Genomic DNA, 18,940 nt, shown 5'->3' on the forward strand with positions numbered 1-18,940 from the left:
AATAAAAAAACTTCGGTTCGAGTGAGAATCGAACCCAGGCCTTCTGCGTGAAAAGCAGGTGTTCTGCCTCAGAGCCACGCCATTGCTTGAAGAAGCTGCGAAAAAAAAAACACCATATGAATGTATTGTAGTGGGAGGAGTGTCTTTAACGCATGTAATATTGCGTGGCAGAAGCGTAGAATCGCGCCAGGCGTAAAAGCACGTGAATTGAGCAACGAGTAGGTGTTTTAAAGGCCCACCCATTACAAAGCGCTCAAACATATTTAATTATCGCCATCAGCAAAAGCATCAACAAAGTGAGCAGCTACGTCGGTTCGCGTGTTGCCTTACGGACGCCTAGTGGGCCCTTCGCTGATTCGCAAAAGGAAGAATTATGGCGTGGTGGGCACTGTGCAACTGTACTCGCAGTAGGCATTCTAGGATAGTTTGAAACCATGAAGCCAATGTTACGCGCAAAGTCGTTCGTTTCCTTGCAGCACGGTTGAGGCATGCACCAAGAACCGAAGCTAGGCTAGCAATTGAGAAGGCGATGCGCACGGGGCCCGATTACGCTATCACGTTCTACTCTTCAAGGCGGAGCTCAAGCGCCCTCCGAGTTTTTTTTCTTTTTTTGCAGTGCAGCTCGTACAAAGAGCACATGGCGTGCCACTTGTCAAAAAAATACATTGACTCAAAAATACATAAAATTGCAAAAGTGACATTTCAGCATTCGTTGTTTCTGATCCCGTACGAAGTGATTGCAGACGGACTAACATCAAGTTCACTTCGATTGATTGATTAGATTGCAACAGCGCGCGACCCCATAGCTCGGTGAATGGGAAAGAGCGATTGATGAAGCTTGACGTGGGCGACGACAAAGAATTAATGTGGCAAACATGTGAGTCGCGCTTATGTGCTTAACGATGGGAGGGGGAGGGAGAGGGGGGAGCATAGAGTTTCCTACAATACTTACTAGAGGGAACTCTGGCGCTAGTGTCTATGGGAGCTGCAATGCATCGCGCTTCAGCCAGCATGGGTATCATGGGTAGTACACAGATTTGTCTAAACTTCGTTCTTTCGGCTCCGTTTGGCTCCGCGTCGCCTGCATCCACTTTGTCGCAAAACGAAGTTCAGCAAAAATCAGCAGTTTCACTTCACCACTTTAACTTCTTTAGGCTCACCGATTCAAATCTGGTCACGAAGTTCACAACGATCCATTCTTTTATCCGTCCGAAAGAAAACCAAAACATAGCTATAAACAAAGCCACAAGTGCGTTCGAAGCCCACAAGCACGAAGACTAGGCAAATCCGTGTACTACCCATCATTCCCATGGTGGCTGAACGATCGCAGCGCCAGAGTTCCCTCTAGGTCATTTTAGGAAACTCTATGGGGGGGAGGGCTATTAATCATCGCGTAAAGAGCACTTTCACGAATGAGTTCTGATGACTTAGCCTTGTTTTAGAAACTGTGTCCGAAGAAACTCATTTACCGACTTACTGGACTGACTTTCTTGTCAATACTTTGCGAACCCTGCACGTTTACATCGTTTTCTTGGCTTCGAAAAGAATATATCGAGTGATGTGAGAATAATCAAGTCAATATTATCGATTCTAGGTAGGATTGATCGTTCGCACCTTGGCGTTTGATGCGCTTATTATTCCAACTTTGGAGCAAACGCGAGGAAAGGCTCGATAAATGAACTTCTTACACAACCTTGTGACTGGCGTGTTGGAACAATTTTGGTGCTTTTTTTTTCTCGCGCAGTTCCGTAAATAGCATAATGTAAAGAAAAGAGGCTGGAAACAAGCATATAAGTCTTGCACACTTATACGTAACAAAACACACGAGCAACACATAACCATATCAATTGTGACACATTTCTCTGCAAAACAACGATATCAGCTCGACGAATGCTTACAACGCGTTTAACGTTTCGTATGTTCAACAAAGATTTTACGCACAAATGACGAACATCCTGCAATTATTCCTCTTAGTCAGTGTTATCCGAAGCATGAATTTTATAATTCCTTGCACTGCGAAAATGAGTAAATACTCGCTACTAAATCTTTTTGTCCATCATACTTCCAAGTTGCTTGCGAATCTTTGAGACGTTATGAGATGGCGTTGTAATAAAAATGTTTTTATTTTGTATCGCGAAGACAACTTCGAGACTATTAGGCGATCTCCGTTTCAGCGAATCTAACTCGGAAACTACTGCGTGGCAGCGGGACGTCAAAGGTCACGGAGACGATGCGCCACGAACTGAGCTGGCAATGAAACGCCATCGCCGCCATGTTGCGAACACGACACTCGATCTGCAGCCTATAATAAAAGAACTCTCGACGATACGAACGGCAACCTCGATGAATCCGGCGGCAGTCGAGATGACTGCAAAAAAAAAAAAAAAGCTAAAGAAAAAGGGAGATGGGGGGAGAGGGGGAAGAAGCTACTGGTTTGAAACATGGAACCTAACCGGAACAGCGACGAGGCGATGGCGAAGTTGGTATCTCCTCGTTTCAGCTGCCGTGGCATTTAGAGCAAAAAATAAAAACGGGGAAGCAGCGAATAAGAGGAATCATGTGGGAGAAAAGGAGAGTTAGAGAATGCGAGGGAAAGAGGTAGACTCCACCGTGGTCTCTGCGGTGTCGTGGTTGTTATTTCCAGTGGTCGGGTTGGTCAAAGCCGTGAAATATGAGCTTCCTTTGGACTGCGCGTTCTCGGCGACTTCCTGCGGCTCGACTTACATCTTCTCTGTATTGCGATAAAAGCAAGCTATAAATTAAAGACGTAGACTAGAGAAGAAGAGAAAGATCGAATGCGAGTCTAAAAAGCTACTCGGAAAAGCAATAACCTTAAACGGCCGACCCTACGAGGTCGGGCCAGGCCTAGCAAAACCGATAAAGGAATCAACAAACGAACGAAAAGCAACCGAATCGTGGGTAAATGGCGGCACCTCGTTGGAAGCGAGTGCGCCTTTGTCGCCTGCGCCGTGAAAGCGCGATAAAATAGCAAAGCGAAGATGCGATCTGATTTACAGTCGCCGCATTTGCATCGTTTATCACGGACAATGTTATACGGGCGACGCACTCGCACGATTGTCGCTTTTCCTTACTGCACGCCTGGGGCCGCTTTGAGACGACGTGCTTTTTTTTCTATATTGAGAGGAAGAGATAGTCGTCCACCCGACCGGAAGAAGGACTTGTGTTGTTATTGTTTCCATCTCCAGGTATCACTGAAACAAAGTGATGGATCTTTTCGTCTTACAGACACATAGATGAATTTCCAATTCAGTAGGTTGATGATCTCTGTTCTTGTTTTTTTTTTCCTATTAAAGGTCGTACGTTACACCGCATTTTCATCGAATAGGGCGCCTATCAAAAAAGATTCCGGTTCATTTGATTCCAACCGCATCAAGGACAAACGTACAGAATGAAGATATGCCCCGTAGTTGTATCAATCTGAAGTTGAAGAGAGGTGGAGAGATCTTTTTTTTATGATGCACGAATGACAAAGTTCGTTCTCTCTCTTTAAGTGTCCCAGAATACTCTTGGTAACATCCACTCGACCGCGGAGGAGAAGAATGCATCTTTATGAATGACTCTTTTGTGCATATACGTGTGTTTGTGACTGTACGTATTATTCGTGTGTGTATGTGATCATTGTATGAGTCGTAGGCGTCATCCGATGACTGGAGTAGCAATCCAGATGATAAACCAGGATAACATCTCCGGTGATATCATTAACAATTGCTATCTCTCTCATTGCCGACCATTCGCAGATGACGTGGGCCCGGTCGTCGATGGCCAAGAGGCCACGCGCCCTCGGTCCGGGCCCCGCGAGGGCCAACGCGCTGCGCTGCAGCGGGCGTCCCACCTCTGCCTGACTGTCGGCCGCGAAGCCCCGGCCATGGGCGCCCACTCCTCCTCCCACCAGCAACGAACCCCGCTGCTGGGTTCCCGCTGCGCGCGCCGGCGCCGCTGGCGGGACCCGCGGCTCGTCTTCCTATCGGCCATCCTCGTCTTCGGAGGCCTCAGCTACCTACAGACCCCGCCGCCTTTGACCGGCTGCGGCACAGAAGGACCACGGCATGGCCAAGGCGTGAGTGTCGATCGACCTCCTTCAGACATTTGATAGATAGATAGATAGATAGATAGATAGATAGATAGATAGATAGATAGATAGATAGATAGATAGATAGATAGATAGATAGATAGATAGATAGATAGATAGATAGATAGATAGATAGATAGATAGATAGATAGATAGATAGATAGATAGATAGATAGATAGGGTGACTGGACGAGAGTAGGGTTTGCGACACTATACAGAGTTCAAGAGAACTGGGGAGTAGAAAGAAAAAGAGAGACAACATAGGGTGTCCGAGGAGTGTATGTCTGCTATAATAAAAGTATGGTCACTCAGGGCGGTTCACTTACCATGTGAAAGCATCTAGCAAGGCAAATGCTGGAGAAATCACGATGAAGAGTGGGCGAGCAGGCGAAGTGTCAGATGCTGAAGTGAATATTTGCATAAATTTTGGGACGTTAAACCCCGACAATTATTTGTTATTAACATTTCCCTAAAGGACGTCTACTTTATAAGAGTGAAGTTAAGTAACCTTCTATAAAACAGTGATCTCTTTGTCGAAACGTTCGGTTCAATTCTATGCTTCCTTTAATCGTCCACTTTTAAGCAAACGAAAATTTTGTCGTGCTACGTTCATTAACGCCGACGTATGTAGTATGTTATGCTCGTCAGGCAGTGAGTATGCGGAGTACGATATCGGCACGGTGACGCTTTCTTTCGTTTCGTTTAAAGATATCAAACAGAACGCGACAGAAGAGCAAAAATAAAGATAAAGAAAAAAAAAGAGAGAGGCGCCGTGGTTTAGCAAAATCACTACAGAAAGCAGACACTGAAAGATAAAAATCGGATAGACAAAAAATATATGTAATGGCAAGGAAAACCATTCGTCCATTTCGACCACCACGGAGGAGAACAAATTCTGCGTTATACGGGCTGGAATGTGGGTCTCCCATGATTATGGCGGCGCCGTTTTGGAAGCGAGCTAATCAGTGGGACCCGGGAGAATAATACTTCATACAGCCGAATCGAACGTTGCTGTTGGGATGGACAAAAAGAAAGGAAATCTATTTGAGTCGCAAAAGGGCAGCCAGACTGTACAACGCACACGTACCCGCAGAATCTGGGCCGAGCGTGCGAAGCTACGAGAATCGACATGACTAGTATCGTGCAGACTGCGGCAGACCTGCCAACAATGGCTAACAACGCGAGTCAGAACTATGCAGGCGACGTTGTAGGGCAGCTGCAGCAAAAACTGTCGATAGGATGGGTGCGGCGTAAGAAATTCTTTAAGATGGGTACACTTGCGACCCTGGTGTGCACGACTAAAAGTATGGTGTGCATAGAAATATTACACGAGCTTGTTTTACTTTGTAATGAACCGCAAGCCACCATTTCACGTTGTATTTATTTAAAGAAACATAATCAGTGTCTATGTATACTTCTAACTGCATGCCAAAAAGCTTCTGGGCTAACAATCTAGACGACCCCATAGCTGGGTTTCTTACAAAATCACTATCCCGAGATTACTAACGCCTACGAAAAAGCTAAGAAATATAATAATGACGACCTTTAGTGATAACAAAACAAAACTCCGTCAAAATGATGAATGGATTTTCAGAGACTGGGAAAATGTACTGTGCGCTGGTGTTTTCTGCATACGCGTTTTCTCGTCAATGTAATTCGCATTACACTGTAGGCGCGTTCATGCATATGAAAGGTTTGTACTGACCTACCCTGCTTTGCTTCGTATGAAGACAGCCAGCGTATGTGAATAGTCATCGTGATCACTGAGACGCGTTTCGCCAAGAACGAAGTTTTAAAGTTGAAACCTAACGAATTGTCTAAAGGACAGTTACCGACATTGTGGTCACCGTGTTGCTCATAGTTTCTGAAGGGAGGCCACCGGGAGGGTTATTGACTGCATACCTTGCAAGGCTAGATCAGCCTGCAACCAACATCCTCCTCCTCCGCCTACTTAGTAGTAGTCGTTGTGGTATTAGTATACTACTTGCATATGGCTGTCACAATTACGGCATAATATACTGCGGTGTCTACGAAGCATCTGGCAACATAGGCTTAGTAGTTACCTGGTTAAAAGCACTAAGAAAGGCTCACTGGTTAGGAACGGCAAAATTTACTACCTTTACTAGCTGGTGGCTAGTAGATAGATGATAGAAGGTAGTAAAATACGCTCGAAACCAGTAAATTCATGCGTTTACTAACTGTTTACAAACTCTTTTTTTACAGTGCAGTAGTAGTAGTAGTAGCAGTAGTAGTCGTAGTAGTAGTAGTAGTAGTAGTAGTAGTAGTAGTAGTAGTAGTAGTAGTAGTAGTAGTAGTAGTAGTAGTAGTAACAGTAGAAGTTGTAGTAGTGGTAGTAGTAGTTGTAGTAGTGGTAGTAGTAGTTGTAGTAGTGGTAGTAGTAGTTGTAGTAGTTGTAAAGCGATGGAATCCGTGTAATACTCGTAAAAAGTTAGGTAAGTGGTGGTAATAGGTACATGAAATAATCGTAACGAAAAGTTTGGCAAGCGCTAAAACCTTCTCTCACATCTCCGCGTCCCCCCGTCGGCGCAGTTGGAGCACATGGGCCGGCTGTCGTGGAGCTCTCGGTCCCTGCTGAACAGCCCCAAAACCAACGAGAGCGAAAACAACGAAACGGTGAAACGGGCCCAGTTTCCCGAGGACCTGTTCTCCGAGGAGCAGCGGAAGCGGGGCGCCGTCATCCTGCACGTGATGGGCATGGTGTACATGTTCGTGGCGCTGGCCATCGTGTGCGACGAGTTCTTCATACCGGCGCTGGACGTGATCACCGTCAAGCTGGACATCTCCGAGGACGTGGCCGGCGCCACGTTCATGGCCGCCGGCGGCTCGGCGCCCGAGCTCTTCACGAGCGTGATCGGAGTGTTCATCTCGTTCGACGACGTCGGCATCGGCACCATCGTGGGCTCGGCCGTGTTCAACATCCTGTTCGTCATTTCAATGTGCGCCATCTTCTCCAAGTCGGTGCTCCAGCTCACCTGGTGGCCGCTGTTCCGAGACGTGAGCTTCTACTCGGTCATCCTGATCATCCTGATGCACTTCTTCCGCGACAGCATCATCTACTGGTGGGAGGCCCTGGTGCTGCTCCTCTGCTACGCCTCCTACGTGACCTTCATGAAGTTCAACGAAGGGGTGGAGAAGATGCTCAAGAAGCTCCTCAATCGCAACAAGGTGACGCGTGTGGGCAGCACGGATCACCTCATGCCGCATGTGAGTCTCGTGGCAAGACGCTCTCCTCTAACGCTGCTGCTGTCCCTTCTCCCCCCCTCTCGCTCCATTCCCCGGACGGCTCGTGGGTCACTGAACGCTGCGTACGTAACTGCGAACGAGCGAACGCATCGGTATTTCTCTGGCGAGATTTCTGGGCGTGTAGCAGCAACTTCGACATCCGTTCATGAAAAAGAAAGCAAGCGATCAAACGTTTCTTGTTCGAAATTTTCTCGAATATTGCGCTTATTGCGCTTATTGCGCTGAATGATGCGGCCGGTACTTGGGTAGTGCGCGTATGAGTCTCCGTGTTAAGGAAATATCGCTTCATTTACTGCTATCACTTCTTTTGTAATTTGAATAAAGAACGAGAGAGAGAGAAAACAAGAAAATAAATTTGAAATCTTGTACACTAAGTACAGGATACGGATTCCTTAGATAGACATGCGTGTTTTACTACTTTATCGCTATTTTTGTTGTCTATTCCATTACACAAAAGTTAAGCAGGTTGTTTTCCTTGTTGCGTAAATGTATTGAATGCTTTTTGCCACATTCGCTTAACAGGCAGCAAAATAAATCGTCCCGTCTGTTTTCTTACTGCTAGCGGATGCTGGTCAGAGCGAAGTCGCTTTGACGCCGATGGAACATGTTACAGCAAATAACGAATTGCTTTATCTTCTGCCAATATCTAGTGACTTTCACGTCAACATTTTGAGCTCAGACGCGACACCTTGAATGGGTGAATGACTGTCTATATATAGCTGGATGAATTCTTCGTTGACGGTAACAACTTTCCGTAAAGAAAAAAAAAGTCTTCCAGGCTCCTTGTTTCTCGTGGCAAGACGCGCTGCTTCGTAACGTAACAAAGGACACGCCTAAGGCCCATTGTCATTAACCCTTCCATTGTTATGGTACAAACTAGTATGTCTAGTCACGTTGTTCAAAGAACTCTGTCGCAGCGCTGCTATCGTTGCCCTCACCCGGTCAATGAACAGCAGCGTTGAGCGGACTCCACAAAAGGGAAGCGTGCGCCGGCCTTGAGCACGTTCAGTGACCCACTGCAGCTACCGGGGGAGCGAGCAGCGCGTCTAGCTGTACAGTCTACTGCCCGCCTAGTACGGCCGAAGCCGGTGTCATCTGTAGATGCCGCGCGAGTCTCAGCTTCGCTGTCGCGCTTCAAAGCAACGCGGTAAAGCGGTGCCGGCCGAAGCTCGAGGCTCGTCGCTATCAGTACGGCTTCGGCCGAAACGGAGCACTCGGCATGCTTCGCTAGGCCTATCCTAACATGTGCTTCGTAACACCCGCTTTCTCTCTTTGCTCGTGGTCCAACCGCTTCCGAAAGACTTGCTTAAGCTGAACAAGAAGGGAACACTCTATTCCAGTACGCGATGTAGACGGTAGACAACAAAATAGACTCGGCCATCTGAAGTTTTCTGATGAAGTCATCTAAGTACATAGTCTCGTGGAGCCAGCTAGCATCCGAAGAAACAAATGATGGCGGCTGCCTTGCTGTCTAAACAAGATGGCGGTTGCTCGCAGTGTCTGCACAAGAAGACGGATGCGGAAAATGCTTCTAATCTCGACGGAGACATTGTCAGCGCACAAGAAGACGTAGCCAGGCTCTCTTATGCGGCTAATGTAAGCGACATTGTGTATTGATACTTTAGCATACGAAAGGCATTGAAATACATAATTAATATGTGCTTTCTCAAGCCCCCTTTTTTTTTTCATTGCGAGGTGGTATGAAGTTGCATGTATTTCTTCCAAGTGTATCACATTACACGGGATTGAAGCTGCCTTTTTAGCAGCTAACGTAAATCGTTTTAAGTGCTGACCAAAATTCGAACATACAGCGGGGCACTGGCAAGAGAGCCTTGAACAGCTTTGAATGCAAACATTGCCAACTAAAAAAAGACAATCCTTTGTGTGCAACAGCATTAGTAATAAAAATTAAGTGAAGCAAAGCAGTCCAGAACTTTCGGAATCGGTTTGACCCGTGCTTGGCCTAAAAGAAAGCTAGTACTCCTCGCTAGCTTTGGCTGAAGTAGGACGCTGAATTGTTGAGAGGACCAGATTCGATACGCGGCATTCAAGGCACATAGGAAGGGTCTGATGGCACTTTACTTTTGTAATGTTTCCTGTCTAGCATGTCAATTAACCGCAAATTCAAAGACGCACTCGCTGGATCGATATTCGTTCTATATAGACGGTTTCAAGATTGCGATAGCAGGAGCACGTGGTGTACCCCAAGAAACTTCCGGTCACCTCATTTATTATTCTGCAACACCGAAGCGTAAAGCGTTTTTTTTAAAGATTTGTCAGAGTAAGGGAATACTCTTTTTCCAGTTTCACATAAAGGAAAGGCGCTTATAGCTAAAGACTAACTCTTCTAGTGTTGTGTGCAGCTTAGAAGAATATTTAATTCAAATATTTTGCTAGACACAGGGAGAAAAGTGTTGAAACTCTACGGGCTACTCGCCAAGGCTTTTGTTCCCCGTCAATCCTGCTAGCCTACGCCAGCGCAGGAAACCGGAAGCGGTCCAGGGCCTGTGTTAGCAAACAGTGAAACCCTCTATAATAAAGAAATCGTAAGAGGCTTATCTCATATTTGTCCGACGCTTGTGGCATAAAAATATACGCAAATGACCAAAAATAAGGAACAATTTTGTTCTTGCTGCATTGACAGCTTAACAGAATTCAGATAATGTAGAATGAACGGCAAGGTAAGAAAACTTAGGTAATTTCTTTAATAAAGCAAGGAAGCTATGCGGAGTCATACTCTTAAAGATACCTGTGCACCACAGCCGGTACTAAATGTTTGTCATAACCTTGCTCGGCGGCAATTTGAGACATTCGCAATGGTTCGGGTCAATGTGTTCGTAGTGGTTGACAGCCGAGTGCAACTGTGTCATTAGCGTGCTGCGCAACGCATCTGGTCCTCTCAAAGGCTAACCTCTTTGCATGGGCACTTGGAACGGACGCCTGCTTGCACACGACATCGTCTGTGCATCCTCAATGTAGACGGTAATGCCATGAGACGTTGGTAGCCCGACTGGCGCCTCTCATTCGCATCTTTCTCGCATTGGGCCCATCTCCCATTAACCTCTGACTGTCCCCACATTTCTCGCCCCTTGTGCGCACAAGAATGGCGTACTGCGTCGCAATACTTGTTATCACTATGCCATTGGTCCTCGGTCCTCAGTGAAGTGCACCGTTGCTCCTCATGTTTGTAACGACAGCTTCTGTTGGAAACATTCGAAAAAAAGCTGTCGTAACCATAGATCAATCTTTATCGTAGTAAGGATAGCTCGTAGAATGGCGTTCACACCTGATAAATGGATTCACAGATCAATCTGATATGCAACTCAATCAATCAAGTCATCAAAAGCCACCTTGTCACTGTTTTGGAAACAACTTCAATCACTGACGTGGCATTCTCTGTCCCATTACGCAGTACAAGTAGCTTTTCTTACCGTTTCGATCTCACAGCCAACCGTGTGCACTGCTGAGGACCGAGCACGACTACTGTTGCATCGTCAGTGTGTGTGCGTGTGTGTGACTGTTCCTCTTTGTGTCTCTTATCTCTCTTATCGCCTGTCACTCTTCACTCCCTGTTCTCAAAGCATGGAGTAGAGTCACTGGATATGGTTGCCAGAGTATCGCTACCGCCATCGCTACGCCAGTGACGGCGCTGCGAAACGGGGGGGGGGGTGTCACTACCGTGCAACAAGTGCCCATAGCACCATCTATCGTCACACTAAAGTTTGCCTAAGCCCACCTACACTCGCCATATGTGCACGAAACTGTTAAGTAACAAAACAAAAATCTGTCTGTTGCTAAGATGTACAGGGTCGTCCAAATATATTTTCTCGTTGATATCGATCCTAGACACTTCATTGGCTGCGTTGGCCTAATCGTTCTCTTAGTTTAGAAATGGCCACGAAAGAAAATAGTGTGCACGTATTTAGGACAGGCCCGAGTGTACAAGCTAGGCAAACTCCGCAAAGTATAGTCTTCGCTCAGGTGGTTTATGCGCCACATCAGCCGAAGGTGGCGAACGGCATCACTGAAAACGCCTTACGACAACGTTTGGAACCAAAATGGCCGCTACCGTTGGCAACAGCCGGAGCCAAAATGGCGGTTGAGCTCTTAGAACGTTTGCCCCGATGATGCTCCAAGACAATCCAGTGACTCTTGTTTAGCATGGTGCCTCACTTCTTTTTCCGTTGTTGCTATTGCTTCCTCATGACTGGTGCCTCCGTCACTCTTCTCGAAACTCTACTGTTGTGATCGCTTCCTTGTTTGTCTGTGCGTTCGTTCGTTCGTTTGCTTGTTTGTTTGTTTCCTTCACACGTGGAGTCCCCAAACACAGGAGCTAAAGCTCCGGGGCTCTCCCCCACACAACCGTTCCTGCTTTCCAACAACTCGAACGTGAACACCAAGTGTGTATTTTAAGTATGGGCGAATAGTAAATCTGAGGTTCGAAGAAGATATTGATTTGGTCGAATCATTTCAAAGCGAATAGTTCGAACAGTATATGTCACATATTATAAAGTAAAATGAACAATTTTGTTGTGCCCAAACTTACTTCCACAATATCTCTAAGAATTAGAAGAAGGCTTGTGCATCCCCTTTTTGGTTCGAAGCAATGTGGAAGCAACTTTGAATAGCAGTAGGGTGCAAGTTATAACAAGTAAAGAACGTTAAGTTTTAAAATGCGCTATATTTAGTGCAGTTAAATCAGTATAACTCGCTTTGAAGCATAAAAAAGTAATTATTCGAGGTACATGTAATTTGTACATTGAACCTTGAAGTGTGGCTTCGCGGCAGTGCGGATATTATCTGGAAATTTGGCTTTACAGCATAACAGGCACACGCAGCAGTGAAACCATCTTTTCAGGGCGTTACAGTCGTATGTTCATTTCGCCTACTTCGAAATTTCAAATAATTGAAATTCGTGTCGAAGTTAATTCGAATACTCTAGTATTCGTTCGAATATTGGAAATGCTCGACTATTCGCCCATGCCTAGTATGTTTATAAGCCAATGTTCACATGCTCCGGAACAACGACAACGTTCTTTCACCTTTTGTTGCTTGAGTTTTTTTTTTACTTTATTTGCGCTGAAACGAGCTAACAAGATGTGGCCCAACGGTGGCACTCACACCACGACTCAGGCCTGCTTGTGACAACGCACACAACTGCACTTCACGCTCTTTTCGAATGTTACAAACAGCATGCAGTGTTGTTTGTTAAGACAAGCAGATGAAGTTGACCATGATTAACAATGAAAATCAGTAATGTGAGCAAAATTACAAGCACAACTGCAGGAGCAGACCGAACAGCATAACTTCGCCGCGCGGCATAGAATTACGGGCGATTCATGTTTATACTCTGAGAGCAAAGTTTATAAAGCTATACTAGGGTAATACATACTTAGCGGTCGCATCTTCAACAGTAATAAGTTAGTGGGATGGGCAGGGAAACGTTACCACATTTCAGTTTTGCAGAAATCTACAAAGACATGGAAAATTAAAAATACTTGATTTTAAATAAACCCGTATGTGTGTCTTTCGTATACTTTTGTGGGGTGAATGACAAGTTTCTATTTATTTCTTACTTCTAATAAAATGTTTATTCCATAATTTATTTTGAGCCATTTCCTTAGAGCTGAATTTTGGGTGAGTGGGAACTGCGAAGGATTTTCGAGGAAATAATTTACATGTTAAACCTGTAATGTTAGTGTCTTGCATAATTATTGCCCTTTATTCTACCCAATTGCACAAACGCTTCCTAAAAACACTGACCGCTCATTCATCGCATTTTTGCACGAATTTTATAAAAGCTACACTAACGAGTGAACTGTCCCGCATGAAATTACTCCAGTGGGTTTCCAAATCACTGCCAGTTGCGAAGAAATACTCATATACACAGTATATTCAACTGCGCGAAAAATATGCTCCTACATCTAGGAGGACATTATACTGGTTATCTTGTTCCAATGGGTTTACCCAAGAAAGATCAAAACAAGACACAGACATTTCGTCACCACCTGTGCTGGTGCCGTCATGCAGGTGTTTTTTCTTCGACTGTTTTGAGCGAAGACAGTGAAACAATATTTTACCAGCATCATAGACGCAGGGTTCTCCATTAAGGGGGGTGGAGGGGGAAGGGCCGAAGTGGGCGAAGTAGCCCCCCTCCCTCTTCCAAACCCCTTCCCAATGAAGCCCTTACGATCAGTACTCAGTACAAAGATGAGGTACTTGGGGGGAGGGGGGGGATCCCCGCCCCCCTCTTTAGCGCGCGTCTATGACTAGTATGACCAGCAGCGACTGCACTAACTCGTAGAAACCTTTAGGTTGAAAAGTCCCAGCAATCTGAAGCCGTCTACAGAGTGTGGTCGAAGTCACCTTGAAGTTAGTTTGGTAGTTTATAAAGTCACGTCTAGTTGGCGTGGTCCGATACGTTTACCATCGGTATGCAGCTTTGTTGTCGGTTCCCAGCAAATCGATTCCATGGTAGTAATTAGGAAGCGTTCACCAAGGCCCCCTCGAGACGCGGTCGAACTTTCTCTCAAGGTCGGCGACCGTAAACGAGCGCGTTTTTCGCGCGCATCACTGTGTGACATCTGCGGGCAAACGTTCGATCGTACATATAACGGGCTGGGCTTCGTGCGTGTGGGTTGCCTAGTCACAGCACCAAACCAACTGGAGTTTAGCGACATGAAGCTCATTTGTGTACTGTCTCTATATCCTATAGATGAGCGAAACAGCCTTACCGCAGTTTCCCATTAGTCTTCTCGTTTTCTTTTAAGCATGAAGAGCTTTTAGTTCCCGTTGTCGGCGACCTTCAAGTGATCTTGAGGCAAAAGTCAGTGCCATCATCCGGCACCGTTGCGTGAACAAAATGAGAACGTCCAGGCAATCAGCCAAAAACTACAGTAAGGGCGGTCTCTGGACGCTAACCCTTTGGGTAGTACCGCAATACATTCGCTACTTACGGCCCAAACAAATTCTGAGTTTTTTTTGCTTCATTTGTGTCTTCACGAGAGTGCCGATGTACAGCCGTCAGCACGCTTAACTCAAACGGCCTCGACGCGCTTCGACTGATGCCAGCGCCACCAAGCGTTGGAAACGGCATGTTTGTTGTAGCTAACGATAGATAGAGCGCGGGTTGATTTCACTAGTAAATTTCTGTTTCACTTCTGCCTGACGGCGGGTCGAATACACTCACTTGGCAGGTCCTTTTTTGCCGCATTTCGCTCGGGGCTGCGTTCTCACGCGCGCCCATGAAATTCGTTGCCGTATGCTTAGGTGGCGAAAACGGACCTGCCAAGTGAGTCTATTCGACCCGCCGTTCAGGTAAAAGTGAAACAGAAATTTACTAGTGAAATCGACCCACGCTCCATCTATCGTTAGCTGCAACAAACATACCATGTCCAACGTTTGGCGGCGCTGGCGTCAGTCGAAGCGGGACGAGGCCACGCGGCGGAGCGTTCGAGTGAAGCGTGCTGACGGCTGTACATATGAAACCACGAATCTTGAGAGCGCGAAGAAATATTCGCTGGCGAAACGACATGGTAACTGATAAAATCTGAAGCTGCTTTTTGAAGAGAGACCTCATGCAACAATGAAAAAAGACAATGATTTTTTTTTTTGCTTTGCGAAAAGGTGCAACACACAATTGTCTCTACACTATATGCAAAGGCAACGAGGTCCATCACGGACAACCTTACAAACCAACTGCAATAGTTGGTTTGTAACAGACTGGCAGAATATTTGGACGGACTTACCAAATAATGCTACGCATTAAAACGTCAACAAAACAATACGATAACCATCAGCCAGTAAGATAGGAATGCAGTCCGAGAAACAGACCACTATTGTTCATTCAAACGAGTTGTGCGTGCCGAAGATAACCGGAAATGGCACCAATGCAGCCACGCATAACGCTCGATAAGCGTTAAGGCAGCAGCTAAACAAATCAAACAAACGTAAAGAACAGATCTCGCGTCGGTGTGTGTTCTCCTTGTGTTCGTGTTCGCCCATTCTCTACGAGGCTTCAGTAACCGGCCGCAGCCTGATGTATATAGCGCCGGCAAACAAAGCCAAGCCGTTGATAACGAAGGTCGCTTTGGCATCGCGGAGTCGCGTGTACTTTTGTTTGCGAAGAGTGCCCATAGCGCTCTATTATCGCCGCCTGCCTTCTTTTTTTTTACTCGCTTTTCTGTCCGCTATGCGCCTTCCCAGAAAGGCCCGAGTTACTATTATTATTTCCTACACTCTTCATGGCGCCATAAACAAGAACTGCTGCAGTGCCTCGTTACTTTTTTTCTCTTTTTATTTTACCGTTCTCGTTATTACGACTGACCTTCGTCACTGTGCTTGTGTTTTTATGCGATGTCTGCAATACTTTAAGGTCCTGGCAGGCGGCGATTGCGAAACGCCGCTGACGTCAGGACTCGCTGGAAGCGAGCGCAGCGTCAGGATTTTTTTCTTTTTTGGAAAAATAAAAGAGAGAGGGAAAAAACTCACAAAGAGACGAAAAATGCAGCGGCCGGAGTCACAATTTTCCCGCTTCCGCTTGGCTTCCCACTCTGACCCTTCTTAGCTGCTCTTTTAGTATAACCATGACGTATCACCCGGCTTCGCGTTACGCAGTCCGCAACCAAACATGTTTGGTTACTGCGGACCAATGTGTGCGCAAAAAAAATTTAAACGTAACGGGGAAAAAAAAAAACAAGGAGTAAAGTGAAAGAAAAACGTAAGAAGCAAAAACTGCAAAAACGATTGAAAAAGAGGGAGAACGGCCTCTGATCGCTTCACTTAGATTTTGCGTGAGCGCAGAGTTTCACGGATGGCTTGCGGAGACTGCCTGGGTGACGAAACGAGGAAATGGCTTGCCAGTAACGCTTTCGATGCAAATGTATACCACTACACGCCAAGTTTCGTAGTTTCTTTTTTCTTTTTGTTCGATCCTTTCTGCCCACACTTTGCACGCATGCGCAATCTCACGGATATTCGTACGAGTATGCGCAGGAAGCTACTCGTGGAGAATAACTATCTATCACATACGTTACGGTTGGTTTCGTTCAACCGCCGAAAAGAACCAAACAACGTTCGACGTCGCTAAAACAACGAAACGACTTTTACAAAATTGCATCGCATCTCCCGTGGGACCACATATGTATGCAGCATATGAAGACATCTGACTGAAACCTACACGCAGTATATATTATCTTTAACAATCTCAAGCAGATAGTATAACGTTAGCGATCGTTCCGCCGGCACACATTGCAGCAATGCCAAGAACACGCATGAGTGCTACACGGATGGCCCATTTCTTTCAGGCGTCTTCGGTCTTCGTGAAAGAAGGTATTGCAAAAAAGTACATGACACGTCTGCTGATACAGTTTTATCAACGTAGAGCTAGAGTACGCGGTGCTATTTCGCTATAGAGGAACGGTATGAACGTTTTAGTGTATACAGAACGACCGTGTAATGGCGCTGTTGATTACGAAACAGCATACAAATAACCAACGATGTCTCCCACTTTTGAAAGACAGATCGGCAAGCTACGCGGTGCGTATGCGGTCAGTACGCACATTTTTATATATTACGATGTGCTTTTCTGCTGCTTCATTATCATGCGAGCATTTTTTGGGAGAAAATAAAGCGATGGCTATAACACAATGTATTCAAGGCTTCGTTTTTAAAATTTCTATTTGACCCGAGTTAGTCGTGAAGAGACATTGACGTTAAAAAATAGTGTCAACAGGACACTCATGTGGGAGTGCGTTTCACTCAAGTGATATGAACTAAATTATCGCAGTTCACGTAAGACTCAAGGTAGAAAAAACCAATTAATTAAATATTGACTTCTGAATAGGAATACAGAGAAGAAAAATACGCCATAGTGATATAGAGCTGGTCATGGACACTTAGAGTTGCAAGAAAATGACATTATCAGGTGTTATAGATTTGCGCGTATTTCCGGCTAAGCTACGTCCTCTAGATCAGCCGATGTAACAGCATCACCTAATATGATTTCATCAAATGATGTCATATGGGTACACTGCAAACACTCCCTAAGTAGACAGAAATAGAGTGTTTGTTTTTAAATAACAGTGTTTCTTTTTTGTTAATGGCTAAATTTCGACAATAAAAACAAAAGAGCAGCCTACCCAACGCAGCTACTGGCGGGGCGACGGCTTTTAAAGCACGTCCTTGGGTGATACTGAACACGCTGAAACCCTTCGAGCTCTGCGTACCGCCAGCGGTAAATGGTGTATATATAAATAGCTCGCCGTTGTTATCCTGAAGGACGTATGGCGCTTGGCGGAAAATTTTAGCGCAGCGCGCTGCGGAGCGAGGGTCGCAGGTTCGAATCCCCAGTCGCGTGCTTCGCAATACTTTCCTTCTCAATTATTTGGCTTTTATATTTCGGCTTTTATTTGCTTCTGAATTATGTGGCTTTTATATACATATATCTATATGCATAGATACACATATACGGAACATGACGGCGACGGCAAAAACCCGCCGAGAGTGTTCATATAATTGCTATCGCAATAATACGCATTGCGTGTGGCTACCGCTTCAAGGGAAGTTTCCTATATTCGTATACTGCAGCGAGCACATGTGAATCTGAAGTATCCGCTGGCGCTAATGAGTATAGAAAAATTAATCAATTAATTTCGAGAGTGACGTCACTGCAACGACATACCTGCGACTCGCACGAGATGGTGCAAACCCTGTAACAGACTTCTCGAAGTACCGCCACTTTACCGTTTGTAACGGCTGGTTCATTTAAAATTGATGATGCTTTGGCAATGGCTACGCGCAAGGAGATGACGTGGCTTAATTGAACGAGCCTGGGCGTATGCATAGTAGCCAGCATGCACACTTATTTGACATATCAGTCGCTTACGCAACATCATTCTAATAATAAGGTGCATTGGAAAGCGTTTGCATTTCACAAGCATTCCGATTAGTCGATGGCGCAGAAAACAGTTGCACCTTTAGGCGCTACATAAGCGCTCATCACCGAGTTATTCTAAATGGCGGAGTGCGTACTACTGGTAATTGCTTGGTTTTATGCACGCCGGCTCGTTTTTCGCGCTTCTGCTAATCTGAGGAGTTAATCGCTATACCCAAACGAGGCTGTTCAAATATGGCCCCCGGCTCAGACGTGGAGGCCTCTTAGGGCGCTAATTACCTCTAACTATAACCCAGCAGAGAACAAAACAAGAAGCCACTGCTGAGGAGCGAAGCATGCTCCGAATTGAACAACCGCTGCTGTTGTCACACGCTAATGAAGCTTTCGGCGCTCCGCTCCATCATCATTTCGTTCCCATGCTACTCCCAAGGAGCAAACTGTCCGCTTCACTCCTATTCGCTTATTTCTTCTTTATTTATTAATTTTTGCTTCAGTGGACGTGCGAATTTCCCCAAGCGATACTTCCGAGAATAACCCTCTTTAGAAAAAAGCGGCCGTGTGATTATTCGTAGCCATATCGGTTCCCATTAAGTGTAGGAACGTCATTCCCTATCTGTCAGTGTCAAGTCTGGCCTGCTTCCATACATGCATAACAATTAGCGCTATAGAACGCGCGGAAGCGCTATATTTAA

At 45.7% G+C, this 18,940-nt stretch overlaps 1 protein-coding gene across 1 annotated transcript in view; it reads left to right on the forward strand.

Annotated features, from left to right (window-relative positions):
* LOC119387505 (sodium/potassium/calcium exchanger 2) overlaps positions 1–18,940 on the forward strand; it is a 261,407-nt gene that overhangs the window by 108,736 nt on the left and 133,731 nt on the right. The window contains exons 2-3 of the mRNA XM_049413531.1: positions 3,759–4,078; positions 6,641–7,315. Coding sequence (XP_049269488.1) covers positions 3,887–4,078; positions 6,641–7,315 — 867 coding nt within the window. The 5' untranslated portion in view covers positions 3,759–3,886. The remainder of the gene's footprint in view (positions 1–3,758; positions 4,079–6,640; positions 7,316–18,940) is intronic.

Source organism: Rhipicephalus sanguineus, chromosome 3 (genome assembly GCF_013339695.2).
Source record: "Rhipicephalus sanguineus isolate Rsan-2018 chromosome 3, BIME_Rsan_1.4, whole genome shotgun sequence".
Taxonomy (NCBI): Eukaryota; Metazoa; Arthropoda; class Arachnida; order Ixodida; family Ixodidae; genus Rhipicephalus; species Rhipicephalus sanguineus.